The sequence below is a fragment of the Podarcis bocagei genome, assembly GCF_964188305.1.
Source record: "Podarcis bocagei genome assembly, chromosome: 3".
Classification (NCBI taxonomy): domain Eukaryota; kingdom Metazoa; phylum Chordata; class Lepidosauria; order Squamata; family Lacertidae; genus Podarcis; species Podarcis bocagei.
In genome coordinates, this window is record NC_138127.1 from 87,246,495 (window position 1) to 87,271,530 (window position 25,036).

The 25,036-nt window shown below is 44.9% G+C and overlaps 1 protein-coding gene and 1 long non-coding RNA gene across 5 annotated transcripts; both read right to left on the reverse strand.

Moving 5' to 3' along the window:
• LOC308582704 (uncharacterized protein) lies at positions 1-23,706 on the reverse strand. Of its 4 annotated transcripts, none has more exons than XM_081186151.1 (3): positions 23,605-23,706; positions 1,209-1,328; positions 1-184 (listed from the first exon to the last, which is right to left on the reverse strand). In XM_081186151.1, the coding sequence occupies exons 1-3, from the start codon at positions 23,666-23,668 to the stop codon at positions 18-20; spliced, it is 351 nt and encodes a 116-aa protein (XP_081042277.1). In that variant the 5' UTR covers positions 23,669-23,706; the 3' UTR covers positions 1-17. The 4 variants fall into 4 exon arrangements, with proteins under 4 accessions (XP_081042277.1, XP_081042279.1, XP_081042278.1 ...); XM_081186153.1 differs by having other exon boundaries at positions 1,209-1,325; positions 23,605-23,705; XM_081186152.1 differs by lacking the exon at positions 23,605-23,706 and adding an exon at positions 2,303-2,459 and having other exon boundaries at positions 1,209-1,325.
• Positions 21,760-22,536, reverse strand: LOC308582717. The gene is made up of 2 exons (XR_014005795.1): positions 22,418-22,536; positions 21,760-22,257 (listed from the first exon to the last, which is right to left on the reverse strand). It is a non-coding gene; the product is annotated as an uncharacterized lncRNA (long non-coding RNA).
• Positions 23,707-25,036: the final 1,330 nt, after the last annotated feature.

The window sequence follows — 25,036 nt, forward strand, 5'->3', positions numbered from 1 at the left end:
TCCATGCATGTTTTGGTTTATTGCCCATCTCCAATTATATTACAATAGTCACGGTCGTCACAGCAGTCAATATTGATGGCCCCGTCCTTTTCTGGATATTCGCTTTTGATATCACAAAATGTACTAGTTACAGGTGGCTTACAGTTGAAACAGCAGTCTTGGTGTACTGCAGCCAGCGTTCCTCCTAGAACAAGATCCAGAGAGAAAATAAGGAAAGAAAGGGTTTGACAAATTGCCCTTCTTGAATAGGTATCTCATAAACTAAAGTATCTTAAAGGCACAGCTCAAATGACTTTTTTCATATATTTCATACATTTTATTTCCTATACTTGTACTGAGGCACACGAGCGCTTTGTGTCGTCAGTATATGCAAATGGCTGGTTCATTAAAGGCTATATTGAACTTATATTCTCAATAATAATGGAACTCACAGATGGCGAATACTCTTTATTATTTGTAAAAGGAATCTTTATATGAGTTTGAGTTCATATTTTATTGTCCCTTTGGAGGCACACTGTATCTTTGTATTTTGGTCTTCCAGGCTGTGATGCTATATAGTTTAAAATTCTGATAATTTGTTTTGCTTGTTTGCACTTTTTGTTGTTGCCAAGAAATCAATTAAAAATAAATAAATAAAGTGGTTGGTGGGTTGTTTCCCCCCCTTAAAACCAGCCAACATAAGATGTCTAAAATTTGCATGTCCTCATGAGATACACCTTGAGTAAGCTACTCGCATTCTCCTTCCTCCAGAGATGAGATAAGCAAAAAGGGTCCACTGCTCAGAGAGGACTATAACCCTGGCGCAAGACAAACATGCCGTACTTTGGACCAAGGCGTGCACCTTGCAGGATCAGTCTAGCTTGTCTTTATGTGGGAGGATCCTGTGCAGTTCTGCTTCTTTGCAAAAAGATTCCCTGCATGCAAGGAAGACATTCATGAAAGTGCAAAAACCAACCACCCAGGCTCAAATCCTCCAAAGTGGGAGGATCTGAGACTGTGCTGTGCGGCTTCAATAGGCAGGAAAAAGGAGAGGCCTAACAGTGGGCTTCTGGGACTGTATTCCCCCCTCACCATCTTTTGAGAGAACACTAGTATTTTTGCAGCAAGAATTCCCTCTTTGTTTTATTAAAACAAAAGAAGAGCAAGTTTGGGGCGATGAGGTCCAACAGTTTGGGTATATGCAGTTGGAGCTCCGGAATATAGCTTACCTCTAAACTCCTGCATAGTAAAGCAGGCATGTGGTCCAGACGGCACTTGACAGGCAGTTCGTTCACCAGCCTCACTGGTTAGAACATTGGTTTTGCCTTTCGTACATAACAAAGCATCTGCTTGGGAAGACAAAATGTACATGATAAAATCTCTTGCCAACCCAAATCTCAGCTAAGAAAGGACCAAACAACCTTAGCTGACAAATTTTGTTACAATACTTCATGTATACAGCAGAAAAGAAACCCTGAGGCTAGAGGTCATCCAGGTGAAATGTCACCCGTTTTTATCATCCCTGGGCTTTCCCTTCTGGCTGAGTCACTGTCATGCCACTGCGTAAAGAATTTAGCTTTTGTGAGGAAGTAGAAACTCATCTTGACTGAAGTCTGTGGATCAAAGGAACAAGAGCATTGTTCTTCAACTATGGGTCCTTAAATGTTGTTGGAGTGCAGCTCCCATCATCTCTGGACCCTGACCCTTGGGTAAGCTGACTGGGGAGATTGAGAGGATGTTATCCACCCAACAACATCTGCTGACCCAAGTTTGAAGAACACTTGACTAGAGAAGGAAGGTCCTGTTCAGACATAACAGGGAAGTTTAAGCTCTGAGGTTGAGTGGGCTGACAGACAAGAAGATGAATGTTGTTAAGGAACACTAAGGAACAAAAAGGTTGAGTGACCAGAGAAAGTGATCAGAATGGAGAGAGGTCTTGGACATGGGCCATGAGCACTGAGCACTGAGCTGTGTCAAGCAACAGGTTGCATCTGAGGCAGAAATCCTTGCACTAATGGGATGGCTTTGTTGGAACCTACCTTATTATTTACTTTTGCCTGTACTGTGCCACTGAATTTCAGCAGAGATGTTTTTACACACAGCTGGATTGGATTGAATATTTGGCTAAATTTCCCTCATGTTTTTCTACAACAAACAAATTTGACGCCTAAATTGGCCCTGCCATTTTTGCGCGTGGAACAACCAGTCTTCTCCATTTTTTAAAATGAGACCTTCTTTGCCAGGTCTTTGTTTAGGAATTGCTTTCTGTGTGAAAATCCTTCTCCGATCCCTTGTCAATGGACCCCTTGACAATGGACCTTACCTCCAGATGTGAGGAGAAGAAAGGCAGAGATTGCAAGCAGCAGGATCTGATTCTTCGGGGCCATCTTGGAATCAAGAGGGTTCTGTGGTCACAGCACAGCTCAAGTCACACTGGCTTTCAGCAAACTGGAGAAGAGGCTTCCTTTTATCCCCATGAAGAGACATCTCCAAAAGAACATCATGTCTCCTGAAGAGGATCAAAGAGAATGCGGTGTGGTCCAATCAGCTCACTTGTGGACAAAATAAGAAGCTGTAATAGATACAACCCCACAATTATAAGTGCATTTATGTGCATATAATTAACTATGAATCCTATTTTTAAAATTAATTTGAATGAGTTACAGCATTTCATATTTGCTCCAGATCCTGATCCAGAACTGTTCCTACTAAAGTTTATAAATAATGCCCACATATAAAAACATTCCCCACTCTAATGCTATCTTGCAACTGAATGCAATTGCGTGCCAAGACCCCGAGGCTTCCCCCTTATGTTGAATACTGACAGATGGACACCATATATGGGCAAAATTTAGGCCACAACTTTATTGGTTAGCCAATGTGAGCAGTATTGGCTTAGGGATTGGAATTGAACCAACTATATCTGACTCCTGCCTGCAGGAAGTCTCACGAGGGCTATCCACCAGCAGGGGGAGCCCTGCTGATGCACATCAACTAGGAGCTCCTCCAGGGTCACCGGAGGCTTCAGACAGGAACCACGACCCCTGGATTCCTTTAATGGAATACCCTTTAGAATGGGAGGGCAGGTGATGGCCACACCTCCCCTCCCCCAAACCAGGTTTACCAATGCCTAATGTCACTCATGCTGGTAAGGCTCACCGCCTATACCCTCACACCCTCAACCAACCTCTAATGCCCTCAAGGACTATGGCCAACCAAACATCATTTCCCCAATTGGAAAGATGTACACCATCAACATGGAACAAGGCCTCTTTGCTGAACATAATGGTGGGGTATGCAATCTCCCGACCCTTCAGCTCTTCCACCTTCCGTGTCACCACTCAGTTCACGAGTTTCCTGGCCTAGTTAGTGGCAGCTGGACAAAAACTGCAACGCCACAGGAGCATTTGTCCTAATTAGTGTTATGTTTGGAAATTCTGTTGTCAACTCATCAAAGTCCCTTTTATTGCTCCAAGTCAAGTCCAAGCCTTTCCTGAAGACCAAGTAATACTCTCCCAGCTGCACAATCAAAGCAATTGGGAGGGCCGAGTGAGCTATCCTGGCATTCACGACCAGCAGAAACTCTTCCCATCGCATTCCACACCTCGATATCCAGGAAACTCGGATGTTATAAGGCAATTGCCAGACTGCACCCCAAGCCACTGTCAACAGCACACACTTGGGCCCAGTGGACAATGCTGTGGCCCACCATCCACATATGAGCACCAATAGCCCCTGAAAATAAAACAATGACAACGCAGGATTAGAAGTGATGAAGTCTGGTTACAAATTATGGCGAATATAGCCTTTGTAAGCATCCAATCTCCAACGACCCATGTCTTTGATTTTGTCAGTAGGCAGGCCTCAATGAGCAGCCATTGTGGAAGCTCCTATCCTGAAAGAATGAGCAGTATATTCTCTGACCGGGAGGCCACAGGATGCCATGGCCTTATACATCACCCGTGTGAACTGATGGTGGGCGAGGTGGGTACCATCTTGATGTATCAGGAATACACCCGAACCAGGGGGCCTAAGGTAAATGTATTTCCCGGTGTCTTTAACAGGACAGGGACCTTATGTTCTGATGCTGTGAACCGGATAAGGGCACCTCTCCCCATTTGGTTGGCTTTTGATTGACGGATGCAGACCACCAACTCTGAACTAGATAAATTTACGTCTTCCAAATGCAGCCCCCTAGAGGAGCATCTCGGATCACCCTTGTTAACAACTTCACTCACTCTTAGGGAGCCAAAGAGGGTAACAGAGAAAGCAGCAGAGAACAAGCGAGAGTCATATTTTGACCAATAAATTATGCTTACTTTTTAAAGTATTTGACAAAATAGGTTGAACGTGATAGGACTTCAACCCTCACCGCTTGGTGGCTGCAACCTGCGCCATCCCTCAATCACCCTGTGGACTACAAATTCAGCACAGGGGTCCGTAAAATAAATGGATTTACTGAAGAAGGAAATAGCGGCTGACTGAATATTTAAAGTCTTAGCTGTGTGCCCCAAGTTATGCAGGTGTACAAAGTATTGAAGCACTTGATCTGTAGTGGGAGGCTGACTTTGCCCAATGTGGGGCTTAATATTAATTAATAAAGCCCTGAACAACTTAGGTCCAAGGTACCTTAGGGACTGCCTGAACCCTTGTATCCCAGCTTGATCACTGAGAGCATCACTGTGTCAGGAGGTCCTACACATGAGTAGGAGCCTGGCAGAGACACATGCTCGACTGGCATGTTCTCTCCCTCATGGTTCAGGAGATTCAAAAGCTTTCTTCAGCATGTACATCACAGTGACTGATACCTAAGAGGCATCAGCACACTTCAGGATCAGCAGAGCATAGGCAGTCAGCATACAGACACAGTAACACAGCATTTTGGCTAAACTACGTTTATTTTTAAAAAGCAGAGACATCACCTTACCAACAAAGGTCCGTATAGTTAAAGCCATGGTTTTCCCAGTAGTGATGTATGGAAGTGAGAGCTGGACCATAAAGAAGGCTGATCGCCGAAGAATTGATGCTTTTGAATTATGGTGCTGGAGGAGACTCTTGAGAGTCCCATGGACTGCAAGAAGATCAAACCTCTCCATTCTGAAGGAAATCAGCCCTGAGTGCTCACTGGAAGGACAGATCCTGAAGCTGAGGCTTCAATACTTTGGCCACCTCATGAGAAGAGAAGACTCCCTGGAAAAGACCCTGATGTTGGGAAAGATTGAGGGCACAAGAAGAAGGGGACGACAGAGGACGAGATGGTTGGACGGTGTTCTCGAAGCTACCAGCATGAGTTTGACCAAACTGCGGGAGGCAGTGGAAGACAGGAGTGCCTGGCGTGCTCTGGTCCACGGGATCATGAAGAGTCGGACACAACTAAACAACTAAACAACAACACACTTATTTACATATACACACTCAGAGCATCGTAACTCAGCTCCTTCCTCTTCAGCATCAGACAGCAAAGAGAAAGAACAAAGGACAAGCGTCCTACATCATGGAAACACAGTAATACAAACATCCTGTCTCCGTCACTTCCCACAATGTGGAATGGAAACATACACCGTCATGTGATAAAAACAACCCCATGACTGCAATACAGGAAAAGAATCATAACACACTGATCATTCCTTGAGTTTGCAAGCTTCATTTGGCAGCAAGAAGAAACCATTGGCTCAGTCTTGTGGAATACTTTGCAAATTGTCACTTGCTGATCCAGGGTGTTTTTGCAGTTAGACTAGGACAAGTAGTTTGAGAGACAGAGAGATTTATACATCTTCAGATGACATGCTCTCTGAAGAACTCTACTTCCAGAGTTCCTTGTGCAAGTGCAGAGATAAGAGGAAGAGGAAGGAGAAAGTACCATAACAATTAGGGACTGTGGATGCTGTTGAAATACAATTACAGTGGTAAAGTAAAGGTAAGGTAAAGGGACCCCTGACCATTAGGTCCAGTCGTAGCCGACTCTGGGGTTGTGGCGCTCATCTCGCTTTATTGGCTGAGGGAGCTGGCGTACAGCTTCTGGGTCATGAGGCCAGCATGACTAAGCCACTTCTGGTGAAACCAGAGCAGGACACGGAAACGCCGTTTACCTTCCTGCCGGAACAGTACCTATTTATCTACTTGCACTTTGACATGCTTTCGAACTGCTATGTTGGCAGGAGCAGGGACCGAGCAATGGGAGCTCACCCCGTCGAGGGGTTTCAAACCACCGACCTTCTGATCGGCAAGTCCTAATTGCCGTGTCCCAATTACAGTGGTACCTCGGGTTAAGTACTTAATTCGTTCCGGAGGTCCATTCTTAACCTGAAACTGTTCTTACCTTGAAGCACCACTTTAGCTAATGGGGCCTCCAGCTGCCACCGTGCCGCTGCTGCACAATTTCTGTTCTCATCCTGAAGCAAAGTTCTTAACCTGAGGTAATATTTCTGGGTTAGCGGAGTCTATAACCTGAAGCGTATGTAACCTGAAGCGTATGTAACCTGAGGTACCACTGTACTGCTAGCGCTGCTCTCCTCTACCCATGTGCCTCTAATGTCTTCCCCAAATCTGTTGTGGAGGGTTGGTGGGGGGATGCAGAACACATTGGGCAGTAGCACAGAAAAAGGAGAAAAGTGTTGTGGCACAGGTGCAAATCCTTGCACTAGTGGGATGACTGCATTGGATCCTACTCAATGATTTACTGAACTGTGACCTCTTCACACATTATGCCTGCTTTTGTGCACACAGCTGCATTGGATTAAAATAAATATTTGGATATGATATATAAAAGCCCCTTTTCATTTTTCTCGAACAACTACTCTTCGTTGTTATCGGTCACATGATTCTTTTGCCAGCCCGGTTAAGTTCTTGTAAAATGAATCTCTTAGGAATTGCTTGTCACTCCTGAGTGCAAAATCTTCTTCCACCCCTCTTCCCCCGGTGTGAGGAGGAGGAAGGTACAGACTGCAAAGATCAGGATCTGTTCCTTCAGGGCTAGTTCAGAATCAGGAAGTTTCTGTGGGTTAATGTGGGTCACTCTGGCCTTCAGCAAACTGGAACAGATGCTTCCTCTTATCTCCACGATGACATGTCTCAAAAAGAACCAAACAGGATATCATGTTCCCTTAAGAGGATTAAACACAAAGTAGAGTGGGCCAAGAAACCATAAGCAGTCGACTCATGGACAAAATAAGCAGCACCATTGGATTTGATGTTGTTGTTGGCATGCATGATTCTTGAGAGACAATGGAGTGTGCCCCTGGGGGTGAAGTCAAACCTCTGTGTTAGCACCTCTTTTGGGGGCAAGCCTGGGCAGTATGTATGGAGGTCCTGGGGTTCCCAGATGATAAGACCCCCCCTTTCAGTTTCACTGATGGGTCCAAAGAAAAGAAAAGCAGTGCAAAACAATTGGCACCAGCATGGCTGCAGGAGTTGCTGGAAGGAGGCATACAAGACTCCATCCAACCATCTTAGGGACTGCACTCTGGATTAGTGTAAGGTTTACTCCCTAGCCTTTTCTTCTCCCCACAATATCTTACAAAGCAGCAGAGTTTACGATAAGAGTTTTTCTTCTTTTTGATGGACTACTTTTCTAGGTTGATGAGCCCCATCTACCTCTCACTTCCCTCTACAGTAAGAGCAAAACCACCTTCTTGACTGTTGGCTCATCTCTTGATCTCGTCTGTATGGTTAGAATTTTGCTTCTAAAACATAATTCCAACCAATACTTCCAAACAAAGCAATAGCTTGAATTCTTTTTGGTGCATGGAAGCATACAGATAAGTCCCGACTGACTTAATTTGACTGCAGTCTGTGCTTCCTTCACTTTTACAATCATCATTTCTCCAATACCCTCATGTAATGAAGACCTGCTTCCCATTGCAAAGAAGGTGTAGAAGGGCTGAAAAAGGGTGAGTCCTTATTATCTCCCCCGTAGAACATCTCTCTCTCTATGTGTGTGTATGTGTTACAAGGAAAATTTGGATCACAATAGTCTAGATTATGCACTGAATTGATCCAGTTAAGGCTGATTGAGGCTTTGATAGGAGTGGGTTGAGGAAAAGCCTGGTCAGGCCCATCTGGAGTGAAGTGAGGTTGTCAGAGGGTGAAGGGCTGCATCTTGTCTCAGCCACCTCCTGGTCTTCTACCATGATGCATCTTCTGCAGGACAGGAAGGCTTGCACCATTTGGAATGACAAGGACAAGATGCCATCTCAGACTGGTCTCAGCACCACTCCTTTATGCTCATTGCTCCCAGCCTGTTCATCCTTACTGCCACTCACATCAGCACATTTACTGCAGCTCTGACTCCTGTTGTAGAGTGTGGGAAGGAAGCCAGGGAAGGTGTTGGTGGCAGGAGTGCAGCCTGGCAGGGACCACAACCCTAGTATTTTCCTCCTTGGACACAAAGTCCATATCCCACTGCAATTCCATCTTTCCCCCCGAACTGACCATATGTTTAAAACCCTGATTAACATTAGGGCTGCTCCCTGATTCATTTTGGGACATAAATCCAGGTCATGTTGGGTCAGCCATGGATTACCCCAGGTCAGATCAGCCATGCACAGCCCTAGATAATGACTTTGTCTCCATTCCACCCAGTGCTTTTCCCCCCAGGGGGTACTCAAGGGTACACAGTACCAGCACCTCTTTTGTTGTTGTTAAAAAGTGTGGCACTTACTGTAACAACATCATGGCGAATACCAGCACATATTTTTCTAGGAAAAGAGCACTGGGAGGGGTGGCTAACACCCCAGAGGACAGGATCACACTTCAAAATGACCTTGACAGATTAGAGAACTGGGCAAAAACAAACAAGATGAATTTTAACAGGGAGAAATGTAAAGTATTGCACTTGGGCAAAAAAATATGAGAGTCACAAATACAAGATGGGGGACACCTGGCTTGAGAGCAGTACATGTGAAAAGGATCTAGGAGTCTTGGTTGACCACAAACTTGACATGAGCCAACAGTGTGACGCGGCAGCTAAAAAAGCCAATGCAATTCTGGGCTGCATCAATAGGAGTATAGCATCTAGATCAAGGGAAGTAATAGTGGGGACGCGGGTGGCGCTGTGGGTAAAAGCCTCAGCGCCTAGGGCTTGCCGATCGAAAGGTCGGCGGTCCGAATCCCCGCGGCGGGGTGCGCTCCCGCTGCTCGGTCCCAGCGCCTGCCAACCTAGCAGTTCGAAAGCACCCCCGGGTGCAAGTAGATGAATAGGGACCGCTTACCAGCGGGAAGGTAAACGGCGTTCCGTGTGCTGCGCTGGCTCGCCAGACGCAGCTTTGTCACGCTGGCCACGTGACCCGGAAGTGTCTCCGGACAGCGCTGGCCCACGGCCAATAGAGTGAGATGGGCGCACAAACCCCAGAGTCTGTCAAGACTGGCCCGTTCGGGCAGGGGTACCTTTACCTTTACCTTTATTCTGCTCTGGTCAGACCACACCTGGAGTACTGTGTCCAGTTCTGGGCACCACAATTCAAGAAGGACACTGACAAACTGGAACGTGTCCAGAGGAGGGCAACCAAAATGGTCAAAGGCCTGGAAACGATGCCTTATGAGGAACGGCTAAGGGAGCTGGGCATGTTTAGCCTGGAGAAGAGGAGGTTAAGGGGTGATATGATAGCCATGTTCAAATATATAAAAGGATGTCACATAGAGGAGGGAGAAAGGTTGTTTTCTGCTGCTCCAGAGAAGCGGACACGGAGCAATGGATCCAAACTACAAGAAAGAAGATTCCACCTAAACATTAGGAAGAACTTCCTGACAGTAAGAGCTGTTCGACAGTGGAATTTGCTGCCAAGGAGTGTGGTGGAGTCTCCTACTTTGGAGGTCTTTAAGCAGAGGCTTGACAACCATATGTCAGGAGTGCTCTGATGGTGTTTCCTGCTTGGCAGGGGGTTGGACTCGATGGCCCTTGTGGTCTCTTCCAACTCTATGATTCTATGATTCTATGATCCCACCTATCCTGCAAAGAGTTGCAATGAATTACAATGACTGACATATGAAGGGGAACTTAATTGATTCCCTCTGTCCAGGGCCCCAAAGAACCAGTGATTCTGTATCTAATGAGAAGAGAGATTACAACAAAGAAGACAATCTGTAGTTTTTATCCTACAAGTCCCAATTCACAAAAATAATTGCAAAATGATTAAGTGGAAATAAGCATTTATTATAGAGAGAGACTGTGTCCACTTTCTAAACAGAAAGAGCTCATTAAATTAGGAAACACTGTGTTACCAGTTGCTTCTCTCGCTACCAGAGCATGCTCAAAGTTCTCTCTATGCTGAAAGCTAGGGAGATCTGGCCTTCATGAAAACAGGTCTGGGCATGTTCAGAACAGACAGATGATTCTATCAGGGTTGTTGGGGCATCTCCTTGGAATGTCCTCTTGACAACAGGAGAGAGAGAGAGAGAGAAACTGCTCAAATGGGGTTGAAAAGTTAGCAGTCCTGTTAGAGAAGCATGGAAGGGATAATAATAATAATAATAATAATAATAATAATAATAATAATAATAATAATAATAATAATGTAGCACCCTGCTTGTGGTTAACGCTTAGCTGGAATGAAATATTCAACGCAGCAATAGAGAAATTAAAATAATAATTTATTTGTCAGACAAATAAATGAGAGGCACAGTGGTATATGGTTACCAAGCTCTGGCCTGGCCTCCTGCCATTATGGCCAGCACTTATATTCCCTTAATCCAGCCCCCTTTGCTCCTCCTGTGGCTGCCTCTGTCCAATCAGCCTGGTTGGATTTCCTATTGGCTGATTGCTATAACCAATCCTAAAAGATACACCCATATCCTCCTGTCCTTATATGGAACACAAAGAGCTATATATTGTTACATCTATAAATGACAAATAAGTAGTAATATATCTTACATGTGTCTCAACAAGGAATCTTAATTACCAGCTCACCTCTTGCCCTCCTTGCCCTATTGCCTTCTAAAACAAATGGTTAATCTTAAATTTTTATCTTAAACATATGTCAAGGATCTTGAGTTTCACATCAACATTGAAAGATCTCCTTCATTTGAAGGTTTCTAAACAAATGCCTGACAGCTATATATCAGGACTGCTTGGATGGCGTCTTCCTGTCTGGCAGGGGGGCTAGGTTGGTGGCTGACTTAATTTCAGGATAAATACAACTCTTACAACTATATGAAATAAGAATCTAGCATTTGTTAAATCCTTTGCATAATTACATTTAAGCAAATATATTTAATACATAACATAGGTAGCCTTTTAAAAGGAATAAGGCCTTTGTAAAGTAGAAAAGGAACTCAGTAAAAAGGAACACAGTAAAAAACCGCTTTAAAAGAAGCCTCTTCAGTTCACACCCCCCCTTCAGCCAGCTGCTTTTCCCATTAGCTCTTCCCAACATTTATTGCCCTCTAACTTTCTCAGTTTAAGAAAGAAACAGCTTTTAAAAAAGACTTCCCTAAAATGCTCTCTTTCTACCAGCTAGATGCTTCTCCATTGGCCTTTTTAACCTTAGAAAGAAGATCTGGCTCATTTTACTGGGAGGCACATTGGTATTATTTTACTATTTACCAACTATTAATTATATTTATCTCTGCCTTTTTTATCTTCTGTAACATGTAGGGTCAGTGTCCTCACTCAGTCTGTAATTCCAGCTTTTACGATTTTGAGAATTGTTTTCTGCTATAAATCAAGGGGCCCCTTGTCTAGGAGGAAAACATTGCCTGTGTTCTTTAAACAGCTGGCCTTCTGCCTGGCATGAAACATTTGAAAATCTAAGCCCATTTAATTTAGGAACCTGATCAAGATATAAGCCAATATAAGCCTTGATTAAAAATGCAGTCTATATTCAGATGCCATAATAATAATAATAATAATAATAATAATAATAATGCAATACTTTTGGATTAGGACTGGCAGCAGTATTTTCCTCCCTTCCTCTGCCATCAAGATATCTGGAGCTTAAATTATAGGAGCACAAACACACTTTCTCTGTTCTAGTGAAGGGTCTTGCCCGGAAGTTGGTGATATCAGCACCACACCCCCCCCCCCCCCACTGCTGCTGCCAGTGAGGAAACACAAAAGCGCCAGTGCATTACCTCTCTCCACCCTTTCTCTTTTTATTTTAAATTTCCATGGAGCCCCAGAGAACAAGGGCTCATGTGTACCTGTGTGAGAGCGAATTGCTTTGTTCCATCCGTCCGAGAGTTCCCGGATGCAGCACCCCCTTTTTTCTTTGCTCCTTTCCCTCAGGTGTGTGTCCTGCCCAGTGTTCATACATGAATCCCCTCAATGCCCAGTTTGTACTCTTGTGCCAAAATTCCAAAAGGCCCCGCCCACTTCCACGTCCTGACCACACCTCAGTGGTGGGTGTGCATGCATGTGTAAAAGTCAACGGACCAAAGGGACTAAGCACATGCGTTCGTTCTTTTCAACGGAATTACCATGCTGGGTTTACCTTGCCATGCTTCCTGTGGCCAGTCGGAAGCCTCGCTGCCCACCCAGTCAGTTCCCACCCACTGAGGTAAGCCCAGTGTGGTGTTTCAGTCAGTCAGCAGCATTTCGCTCAGTCAGTCCCCGCACGCTGAGGTAAACCCGGTGCGGCGTTTTGGCCAGCGGGCTGGATTTATAAGCCTGGCAGACCAGATCCAACCCATGGACCGTAGTTTGAGGACCCCTGGTCTATGGGAACAGTTAACAACGCATCCAGGGAAGGATGAGAAATTTCTGATACTTCTCAGTGGCTCCAGATGTCAAAAAAGCATATCTGACGGGAAAATCCAGCATTTAATCATAGTGAATTGTTTCCCACAGATTTTGGAAGGGGTTGTTAAGCAATCTTTGTTTATCATATAGATGTATGTCTTCCCGTATGCAATTCAACGTAGAGATCTGCATTGTATATTGGAAAAAATCTAGGAGTGGAAAAAGGAACCAGCCCCACCAATTACCCTTGGGGTGAGATGGTTAATGCTGAGGATATTGTCTCCACCACCATCTTTCCTGGAGATTTATGCTCCTTTTGCACCACCCTCTTTTCCCCAGCCGGAAAATGGTACCGCCTATTGCAGCTGCCCAAACTACTGCAGCTGCCATTTCGAAATTGGGAGAGAAGGAAAAGCTTATAGACTTTTCAAAGTTGTCCTGCAAGCAAACCTCTGGATCCCAACACCTTGGAAGTCCTAATGGGGCTCTTGCCCCTCTAGTGGGGCTCTTGCCCCTCCAAATTGCATCCACTCTGAGCAAAAGAGGGAAAAGTTATAACCATTGCTATATTTGCCCTTATCATGAATGGGAAGCACTGAGCTTCATTTTACACACAGTGACTCAAGAGCCAGATTATGGACTAAAGCAATGCTAATTTTCTGGAAAAGGTTGTGCCAGAAATCACTACGAATGCCTTCCTTGTTCTCTTATAATGGCAATGGTATCTACCTGAGAGGGGTCCAGCTGAAAAAAAGTTCTGGACTAAAGCACAGAGAACACAGAGCATCTCAGAAGCTGACTGATTACAAAAAAGGACAAAGAATGCAGGTAAAAGGTAAATCTTGGGATCCTTCCACACTTACCGAAAGGCCACATTGTATAGACAAGACACGTCCCATTTTCTGAGTTGGTTTCACAGGTTTTATTAACTTCATTTGGAGTACGTGAGTTGGATAGTTCACATTTCAGGGTGTCTGCTCCAAAATAATAATAATAATAATAATAATAATAATAATAATAATAATAATAATAATAATACAAAAAAAGAAAACAAATCCCCACTATTGTAATTAAAGTATTGAGCTTGAGCTTTGAGTGAGAATGAAAAAAATAACTTTTATTTGGTAGCTCTTTGCACTGCATATTCTCTACATGGCTGACAGCACAGAAACTCTAAATCAGAGAAGAAGAAGAAAAAGGTAAAGGTAAAGGACCTCTGACAGTTAAGGCCAGTTGCGAACGACTTTGGGGTTGAGGCGCTCATCTCACTTTACTGGCCAAAGGAGCCAACATTTGTCCACAGACAGTTTTCCCGGGTCATGTGGCCAGCAGGACTAAGCCACTTCTGGCAAAACCAGAGCAGCACACGGAAACACTGTTTACCTTCCCACCAGAGCGGTACCTATTTATCTTATCTACTTGCATTGGCATGCTTTTGAACTGCTAGGTTGGCAGGAGCTGGGACTAAGCAACCGGAGCTCACCCCCGTTGCAGGGATTCAAACTGCCAACCTTCTGATCGCAAAGCCCTAGGCTCAGTGGTTTAGACCACAGTGCCACCCGCGTCTCATAATTAGAGACACCTTAGCCTAAATACATACCAAAAAATCAAGACTTTGCAATGCCCTGGTTTTCTTGAGGCAAGGAACTTAGAATCATAGAATCATAGAATCATAGAGTTGGAAGAGACCACAAGGGCCATTGAGTCTGTTAAGTTGTGGGCGAACATAGCAGATGGCACAGTGGTTTCTCCAGAGAAGCTCTTTATTGAAGCTGGACAGAACTGAACAGCAAACAGCTCAGCCGGCCTGCTTTTATAGGCAGCCAGCTATCAACATTGTAGCAACAACAACCCAGGGTTTCCCGCCTAAAATAACTGATGTGGACCTGAGTGAAAACTATCTACACTATCCCCCTGCTGGCCCAGGGTGAGAACTTTAGTACATAACAGAGTCCAACCCCCTGCCAAGCAGGAAACACTCCTGACATATTGTCCTTAGTGTTCCTTAACTACATTCCTCTTCTTGTCGTGCCAGTTGAAGTTGGCACAGAACAGGCAAAAGACAGGAGTTCAGTAAATCATAAAGTTGGTTCCAGCAAAGCCATCCCATTAGTGCAAGGATTTCTGCCTCATAGAATCATAGAGTTGGAATAGACCACAAGGGCCATCGAGTCCAACCCCGTGCCAAGCAGGAAACACCATCAGAGCACTCCTGACATATGGTTGTCAAGCCTCTGCTTAAAGACCTCCAAAGTAGGAGACTCCACCACACTCCTTGGCAGCAAATTCCACTGTCGAACAGCTCTTACTGTCAGGAAGTTCTTCCTAATGTTTAGGTGGAATCTTCTTTCTTGTAGTTTGGATCCATTGCTCCGTGTCCGCTTCTCTGGAGCAGCAGAAAACAACCTTTCTCCCTCCTCTATGTGACATCCTTTTATATATTTGAACATGGCTATCATATCACCCCTTAACCTCCTCTTCTCCAGGCTAAACATGCCCAGCTCCCTTAGCCGTTCCTCATAAGGCATCGTTTCCAGGCCTTTGACCATTTTGGTTGCCCTCCTCTGGACACGTTCCAGTTTGTCAGTGTCCTTCTTGAACTGTGGTGCCCAGAACTGGACACAGTACTCCAGGTGAGGTCTGACCAGAGCAGAATACAGTGGCACTATTACTTCCCTTGATCTAGATGCTATACTCCTATTGATGCAGCCCAGAATTGCATTGGCTTTTTTAGCTGCCGCGTCACACTGTTGGTTTGTGGTCAACCAAGATTCCTAGATCCTTTTCACATGTACTGCTCTCAAGCCAGGTGTCCCCCATCTTGTATTTGTGCCTCTCATTTTTTTTGCCCAAGTGCAATACTTTATATTTCTCCCTGTTAAAATTCATCTTGTTTGTTTTTGCCCAGTTCTCTAATCTGTCAAGGTCATTTTTGTTGGGAAAAAGCACCAAGGCAAAAGCCAGCTCCAGATGGCTGGAATGCAAAACAGGATGTTGTGGTTTGCAACTGTACTATTGGAGAAAAGGAGGAGTCTATTTTCTGTACTGAGCACTGGATGTTAGCTCAGAGTGTCATGTGACCTGTGCTGGAAGTACAGGGGTGGAGTGGTGACTCTTCTGATGGAGTCTGAAGGGTGCAGTCACGTTTTCTATGTACTGCTGAATGACAGGAATAAAACATGTAAATAGGACTCCTGTCTGTCTCATTTCCCCTCCCTGGGGAGAATGCAGGGAGGGAGAGAAGCAGAGAGAAGCAGAGGGTGTGTTTTCCTCACGTCTAATGAGGAGAATCGCCGGGTTTTATGACCTTGCCTGCCGGGAGACGCAGCGGAGAGGTCATCAAGTATCCAGCTCAATTGCCTGGGGGAGGCCAGTTTACCTCTGACTGTGAGCTGAGATACTAACAGTTTTGAAGTGTGATCCTGTCCTCTGGGGTGTTAGCCACCCCTCCCAGTTTGGTGTCATCTGCAAATTTGATCAGGATGCCCTTGAGTCCATCATCCGAGTCGAAAGTAGATGACAACATAGAAAGCCAAGAGTATGATGCGAACTTTGGGAAGCATCTTGGAACTGGGATGGTCCTGCTCACCACAGTGGAGCTCCAGGATACAGAGGAAGGAGTGCTGATCTCCTTTCACTTCCAATAGGATGGACAAGCTGCTTCTTATTGTTTCATTTGCAAGGCGGCTGCTCAGGGACCTCAGAGATCATTCTATCCCTGTTCCTTGCTTAAATAGAGAGCATAATGGACCATGAAATCACAAACTGGCCATTCACATGCAGGACTGGACATCCCTGCGGGGGGTTTGACAAAATCCCAGCCAGTCCCGATCATGGGCGTGCCGGAGCGCACCCCCCCAGCCTGGCTGCTGTGGCAGATCACGCCCCCTGGCCTGGCCGCCATGGCAGAGTGTGCCTCCCAGCCTGGCCGCCAGGCCGGATCACATCCCTGGCTGTGCCACCATGCCAGATTGCGCCCCCCTGGCCAGGTGTGATCACCCCACCCCTTTTTCGGGAGTCACGGGGGGCAGCATGCCATTACCCTGCACTCCTGCCTGGAGGAGGTAGGCAGGCAGGCAGGGGAGAGAATGGGAAAGAGGCAGGCGAACAAAAACAGAGGGGGTGGGAGTGGGTGCCTCAGGCCCCATCCCGTCCCTCCCTATGGGCAGTTCACACTGCCCCAGGTGCCATAGAGGTTTTCTCCACCACTGACTGGACTTATACAGTGTCATGTGAGTTGGACTCAAACAGGGACAGTATAAGATATTAAGCAAGAAAAGTGGGGAGAGAGAATTTGCACGTGTGCTTTATTAGTTATGGTTGTCCCAGTGATTAAAAAAAACCCCTACAGTATAGCCCATAGTCCAAGTAATGGTTGCCCACACTTGTAGTAGAACCAACCAGCCCTTGAGTGGTGAGGGGGGCAGCATTAGGTCAGGGGGCACTTTTACTGCCCTGAATTCTCCCCATCACTTGAATTTCCTCCTTCCTGGTTTCACAGCCTGTGAATGATGTCAGTGGAGAACATATTGGAATCAGGAGGATTGTGTTGCCGCAGCAGAACTCCAGGATGCAGAAGGAGGAGCACTCATCTACACTCACTCCCAGCACGATGGACAAGCTTCTTCCTTTTATTGCATTGACAACATGACTGCACAGGCACCTTGAGGATAATTTTGTCCTTCTTCCTTGCATGGGTGAAGAGAGTTGTGGGCTCTGAAATCACAAACTGGCCACTCACATAGAGTACATAGGTGAAGATTGGGCTGATGGGTTGCAATGTGGCCTAAAACAGGGCTTGTACAGGGTGTATCCCTGTTCTAGAAAGAAATGCTTATCTTATCTCGAGCCACAATGTTCTTGGAGATACTGTATTACATTCTCATCCAGTAAGACAGACAAGATGCTTCTTATTATCTCATTGAGGACATGGCTGCACCAGCAGCTCAAGGGTCATTTTGCCTCTACTCATTGCATGGGCAGTGAGTCTAATGGACTATGAAATCACAAACTGTCTGTGTATGTACAGTGGGTTGAGACACAGCCTGATTAGGCTCATCCGGAGTGAACCTCAGTTGTCAGAGGATGGGGGGCTGGTCATGCAGTGGGAGTGGAAAGGAGACCTTGCATCTTGTCTGAGCCACCTCCTGCTCATCTACCACGAGGTATCTTCTGCAGGACAGGAAGGCTTGCACCATTGGGGATGACAATGACAGGATGTCATCTCAGCCTGTTCTCCTCAGCATCGCTCACCACTCACTTATGCTCATTGCTCCCAGTCTGTTCTGCCCTTCTGCCACTCACGGCAGCACATTTACTCCAGCTCTGACTCCTGTTGCAGAGTGTGGGAAGGAAGCCAGGGAAGGAGGTGGCACCAGGAGTGCAGGATGAAAGAGGATCAAAGAGAATACAGCGTGGTCCAATCAGCCCACTTGTGGACGAAATGAGCAGCTGTGATACATACAGCCCCACAATCATGAGTATATATAATAATGATTAATTCATGAATCATATTTTAAATGAATTATAGCAGTCCAAAACTGATCCCACTAAAGTTTATAAATTATTCCCATATATACCAGTAATTTGGGATAAAAGCATCCACCCCTCCCATATAAAAACATCCCCCCTCCATTGCTATCTTGCAACTGAATGTTATCTGTAAACTTTGGCAGTACCCAAACATTCAGAGGAGGGGGAACTATGACTAAATTTTAGGTATTGCTTGAGAATATTTATGGAAACCTATTTACTGATATTTTATCTGTCTATCTATTGAGCAGATCACGTGAGAATTCAGCTATCAAGCTGAGGATTTGGGTACCTGGCTGACAACATGTCATCTGCACAGAGCCCCCTTTGCTACCAAGTCAGGTCATGTATTAATTGACAAAGCCCTGGACAACTTAGGTTCAAGGTACCTTAGGGACTGCCTGAACGCTTGTGGACACATGGTCCACCAATAAGGTTGTCTTGTAGTTTGAGAGACAGAGAGATTTCTGCATCTGAAGAACTCTACTCCCAGAATTCCTTGTGCACGTGCAGGAGCAGCAGGAAGGGAAAGCTGGTGAGAGGAACAAAGCACCATAACAATAAGGGACAGTGGAGGCTGTGCTACTAGTGTTTCTGTTAGCGCTGCTCTCCTCTACCCATGTCTCCCCAGTGTCTTCCCCACATCTGTTCTGGAGGGTTAATGGGAGTGGAGATGCAAAACACATTGGGCAGTAGCACAGAAAGAGGAGAGAAAGTATTGTTGCACAGGCATAAATCTTTGCATTAATGGGATGATTTTGCTGGATCTAAACCCTATGATTGACTGAATGGTGACTTCTTCACATATTATGCCAGCTTTTGTGCATTCATTGCTATGCACTGAATTTCACCAGAGAGTTTTTGCACACAGCTGCAACAGATGGAATTAAATATTTAGATAGATTCCCCCCTCCCCCATGGTTTATTTTATTCTACAACATAAAAGAGAGAGAATGGAGTTTGTGGGTGAAGTCAAACCTCTGTGTTAGCAGCACTGAAGTGACCTCCTTGGGGGGCAAGCCTGGGCAGTGTATATGGAGGTCCTGGGCTGCTCATATGAGAAGACCCCCATCTCAGCCTTACTGATGTGGTCCAAAGGAAAGCAGAGCAATATGTTTGGCACCAGTTTGGCTGCAGGAGTTGCCAGAAGGACGCATAAAAGACACTATCCAATGATCTTAGGGACTCCACTCTGGATTTGTGCAGGGTTTACTCCTTAGTCTTTTCTTCTCCCCACAATTACAAGGCAGCAGAAGTTTAGGATCAGAGTGATCAGCACATCTATGGGGTGATTTATGTGCATGAAGGAAATGAACTCCTTCTCATGTCCAGTTTCTTCAAGGAATCCTTTCATATGCATCTGCTTGGCCTTGTTTCTCTCTGCTCTTAGCCAAGTGTGCTTTTTGTCAGCTCCCCCATGACAGCAGCTCAAATAGCACAGGCAATATGCATGGTACTGTAGAATGTGATGCCCTATGGACCATATGGACTATAGACCATATAGTCCGTATGGTGAGGGCATTGCTGGTGAACAGACAGACAAATATTGTTTGCTTTCATAACCAAACTGATAGTTTTTTGCCTATCAGCTAGGTCAGGCATAGGCAAACTCCGGTCCTCCAGCTGTTTTGGGACTACAACTCCCATCATCCCTAGCCAACAGGACCAGTGGTCAGGGATGATGGGAATTGTAGTCGCCAAACTTCTGGAGGGATGGAGTTTGCCTATGCAGGAGCTAGGTACACAAAGCTCCTTTCATTAATATTAGGAAGTTGCATTCAGTCCTCGACACCACTCCAAAAAGGACAATAAACAGAGTACACAAAGCACATTGTACTAATTTAAATGGTACAGTTGGAAAGCAGAATAATCCAGCCTGACCAGTGACCAGTTTCTGTCTGTCCCCATAAAATGTACCTCCACTATCATTTTCATCTGCTGTAAGAAGTGTACTGTTGCAAAAGTGTACGCTTACCAATAGACCACATTAATTGGCAGCCCAAGAACTAGAAAGTTCATATCAGGTCAGTGGACGGCCAACCTGACTACTTGGTTGATTTATCAGGGTGCAAAAGCACTGTGCGAAAATTTTCTAAGAAAAAATTCAGCTGCCCCCCCCCCAGATTTTGGAGCTCTGGGTTACCAGATCTTGTTTCCAAGATGAAGCCACTTTAGAAGGCAGAGCAAAATGTGGCCCTCATTTCCTTACTACCCTGTTCAATAGAGGCTGCTACACAGTTGGACTGGGAGGGCAGAAGGCAAGGAGACAAACAGCTAATGGAGCCAGAGTCAGCGGCAGGCAGACTTGCACCCTGATTGGCTGGAAGAGATTGTTGGGGCAGTTCCCTATCCACCCAAATAGATCAGCATCGGCTTATGTCATTTATAGGCTGTGAAACCAGGAAGGTTTTGGGTGATGGGGAGAAATAATAATTCAGGGCAGTAAAAGTCACCCCTGACCTAATGCTGTCACTATCACCCCACTCAAGGGCTGGTTGGTTCTACTACAGGTGTGGGGAACCATTATTTGGACTATGGGCTATACTGTAGTGTTTTGTTTTGTTTTTAAATCAGCCACTGAGACAACCATAACCAATAAAGCACACATGCTAATTCTCTCCCCCCCCCACTTGTCTTGCTTAACACCTTCGTCTTTTTCACTATTAGTTTTTTATTATGTCTAATTTATTTATTGAAAATCAAGTTATTTTATTTATGGCTTTTGACACCCGAGATGATTGACACCTGAGTGATCTAATTGAACTGTTTTTAATTCTGAATTTCAAGCTGTGTAACTCACCCTGGGTCCTGCTGCTGCGGGGCAGAAATTAGGAAGGAGAGGGCGTCAGGAGGTAACCCATTTTGATAACTGCTTTCTTCCGTTTCATTTTTCATCTGTGAGTATTTGCTTTTCCTTAAGTAGCTAATGAAAACAGCTTTAAATTTCCTCAGTTTACTGTTTACAGTGGCCGCTTGTAATTGTTTCATAGTGTTCATTTTTATACAATGATAAAGAATTTCCCTTCAGTGGCCTTACAGCACATCATCCTTGAGTGTTTTAGCCTCACCAGAAGGTGTCCTTAACCTATTGTGATTATTGAATAAACCAACTGGTAAGAACTTTTCTTTGTTTTTCTCGGCTTCTTTGCTGCCACCATGAGAGGGATCTGATTCCCCGAAGCCTAATAAAGGCCGAGTTTCCAGATCCTTTATCACCTTGGTTGCGCTCCTCTGCACATGTCCCAGCCTGTCAACAACCTTCAATTGTGGTGCCCAGAATTGGTGGCAGTACTCCAGGGGTGGTCAGACCAAGGTAGATGTCTATATCTATATAGTATTTCCATGGCCTGGGACAGATTAGCTCATGTTATCAGTTGCTAATGATCAACAGTGGGAGGCAGCGACTTCCTCCATATTATGCTCCCAGAGGCATCTGCTTGGCCACAATGGGAAACAGAATACTGAACTAGATATTCATTTTCTTTCTGATCCAGTAGGGATCTTCTGACATTAATAAGACCAGCCTTCACTCTTCACAGCTTAGTCCAAAATAAAGATGTCAATGAAAAATTGGCTTTCTCCTGGGCTATTTTTATTTTGGAATGTGAATTCCAGGAGCTCTCTTACTAGTTGGGCTCCCTTTTATGGCACAGAATAATATTTTGTGACAAAAGAACATCATATTGACTTTAAAGAACATTAAATGCATACTTTATGAAACACGTGTTGATCCATGTAAATGACTGTTGGAAACTCAATTCATCTGTATGCTATATCCTACAATTTTTCAACTTTAATTACATACCTATATGAAAAGTGCTAACTGCTTCTGTGGGTCCTCTGTTGTGATGCCAAAATAAGTGGAGGTGGCTAACATGTTTAGCTATGTTGCAAATCTTCCATTGGCTAGTTTTACCTCATTTATAATCCATCATTGCAGAAATCAAGGCCTACTGAAGGCTTTGATTCTTCGCAACATTTGTACTCAACATGGATATGCTTGGTCACCTGCTGTTTGGTATCACATGCTTCTTTTGGCCCACAGCCAACATATGTCCAGATTATTTTCCCCTCTAAAATGAGCCAGAAAAAGAAGAGGAAAAGATGCAGTGAGCCACTTTAGTCATATTAACTATCCAGAGTATAACACAGTCCAGTTTCTTTGTCCTCAACACAGATCAGGCATGAACACAGAGAACAGTGAATCTAAAGAATGAGGGTGAGGTTTCTTACCTTCATAGGCGTTGGCTATATGGCAACTTTCCAGTTCAGGGTCAGCTATGCAAATCCGGTCAGACCCTTCAACTCCAATACATCCTTCTTCAGTCACTGTGCAGTCCCGACATAGCAAAGGATATGCTCCAAAAGACAATTTTTCACAATTAAGCACATTCCAAACTACTGCTCAAACTCACACTGAATTGTGCATTCTGTGCAATAATTTTCTCACAGCACAACTTTTTATTGTTTGGGCTATTTGGTGACGAATTTGAAGAACCATCAGCCTACAGATAGCTCAGTTGGTTCAAACATGGTGCTGAAAATGTCAAGGTCACAGGTTCGATACCAAAACGAGACAGCTACATAGTCCTCCATTGCAGGGGATTGGACTAGATGATCCTCAGGGTCCCTCCCAATTCTATGATTCAATAATTTATTATGACTGCTTCCTCTGCCCCACATTTATGATTGAGTTCTGTAGCTTCACAATGATATGTATGTTGTGTCATCCCCCCTATTTCCAATGTTTCAGAATAAATGTTTTTAAGCATCCAAAACAGCACCATTGACAACGAGGCATCACGAACCACCCAAAGTACAGGAGGGGATCACATAATCATGTGAAGAGAGGGATAAATACAAGAGAAGTATGGGGAGCGATTGGGTGGCGCTGTGGGTTAAACGACAGAGCCTAGGACTTGCCGATAAGAAGGTCGGCGGTTCGAATCCCTGCAACAGGGTGAGCTCCCATTGCTCGACCCCTGCTCCTGCCAACCTAGCAGTTCGAAAGCATGTCAAAGTGCAAATAGAGAAATAGGTACCGCTCCGGTGGGAAGGTAAACAGCGTTTCTGTGTGCTGCTCTGGTTCGCCAGAAGCGGCTTAGTCATGCTGGCCATATGACCCGGAAGCTGTACTCCGGCTTCCTCGGTCAATAAAAGCGAGATGAGTGCCACAACCCCAGAGTCGGTCACGACTGGACCTAATGGTCAGGGGCCCCTTTACCTTTTATGGGGAGAGATTAATTGTGGTGGGGTTCCAGCCCCACGAGGAACACGCATGTCCAGTGGTTGCAGAATACTAACTAGGTGGGGACTGGAGGAAGAGGGGCAAGGGAAGTATTTTGGAGGAGCATGTGGCTGGCTGTCAGAAGCATTGAGCAGGAGTGCTCTACACTGCAGCATTTCCTTAAAGACCTTACCTCCAGATGTGAGGAGGAGAAAGGCAGAGATTGCACGGAGCAGAATCTGATTCTTTGGGGCCATCTTGGAACTGAGAGGGTTCTGTGGTCACAGCACAGCTCAAGTCACACTGGCTTTCAGCAAACTGGAGAAGAGGCTTCCTTTTATCCCCATGAAGAGACATCTCCAAAAGAATCCAAGAGAACATCATGTCCCCTGAGGGGGATCAAAGAGAATGCAGTGTGGTCCTATCAGCCCACTTGTGGACAAAATAAGAAGCTGTAATAGATACAACCCCACAATTATAAGTGCATTTACGTGTATATAATTAACTATGAATCCATTTTTAAATTAATTTCAATTAGTTATAGCAGGGGTGAGCAAACTTTTTCAGCTTGGGGCCAGCCCACTGTCCCTCAGACCTTGTGGGGGGTCGGACTGTATTTTGGAAAAAAATATGAACAAATTCCTATGCCCTGCAAATAACCCAGAGTTGCATTTTAAATAAAAATGCACATTCTACTCATGTAAAAACACGCTGATTCCTGGACCGTCCAAGGGCCGGATTTAGAAAGCAATTGGGCCACTCTCATCTATTTTTTTGACTTGTCGATCCATTGCCAGCCAAGCCAAGCCAAGGAATTGCACAAGGTTTGCTTTCTGCAGGTTACACTCGAGTGAAAATTCTTCCCTCTTCCCTTGTCAGTCAATCTGACCTCCAGGTTTGAGGAGGAGCAGGACACAGATTGTAAGAAGCAGGATCTGATTGTTTGGAGTCATATTGGAATCAGGAGGGTTCTGGGTCAAAGCAAATCCCGAATCAGCAAACTGGATCAAGCGTCTTCTTTAATCCCACTGATGACACATCTCAACAAGAACCCAAGACAACATCATGTCCATTTAGGATGATCAAAGGAAAAGGGGGAGTGGTGTGACAAGCAATCATTATCAGCCCACTTACAGAAAAAAGAATATATAATTGTGGGGATACAACACCACCATTATAATCATTAACCATATACAGTGGTACCTCAGGTTAAGAACTTCATTCGTTCTGGAGGTCCATTTTTAACCTGAAACTGTTCTTAACCTGAGGTACCACTTTAGCTAATGGAGCCTCCCACTGCTGCCGCTGCGCGATTTCTGTTCTCATCCTGAAGCAAAGTTCTTAACCCGGGGTACTATTTCTGGGTTAGCGGAGTCTGCAACCTGAAGCATCTGTAACCTGAAGCGTCTGTAACCTAAAGTGTCTTTAACCAGAGGTACCACTGTATAATAATTAATTCACGAATGCTCATTTTAAATGAACTTGAATGAAATATATCAGTTGGTATCTAATCCAGAACTGATTCTAATAGAGTTTACATATAATACCCCCATTTCATTAAAACACACACACACACATTGTGACACATCTGAATGGGATCGGCTCATGTGGACAAAAGAAGCCGC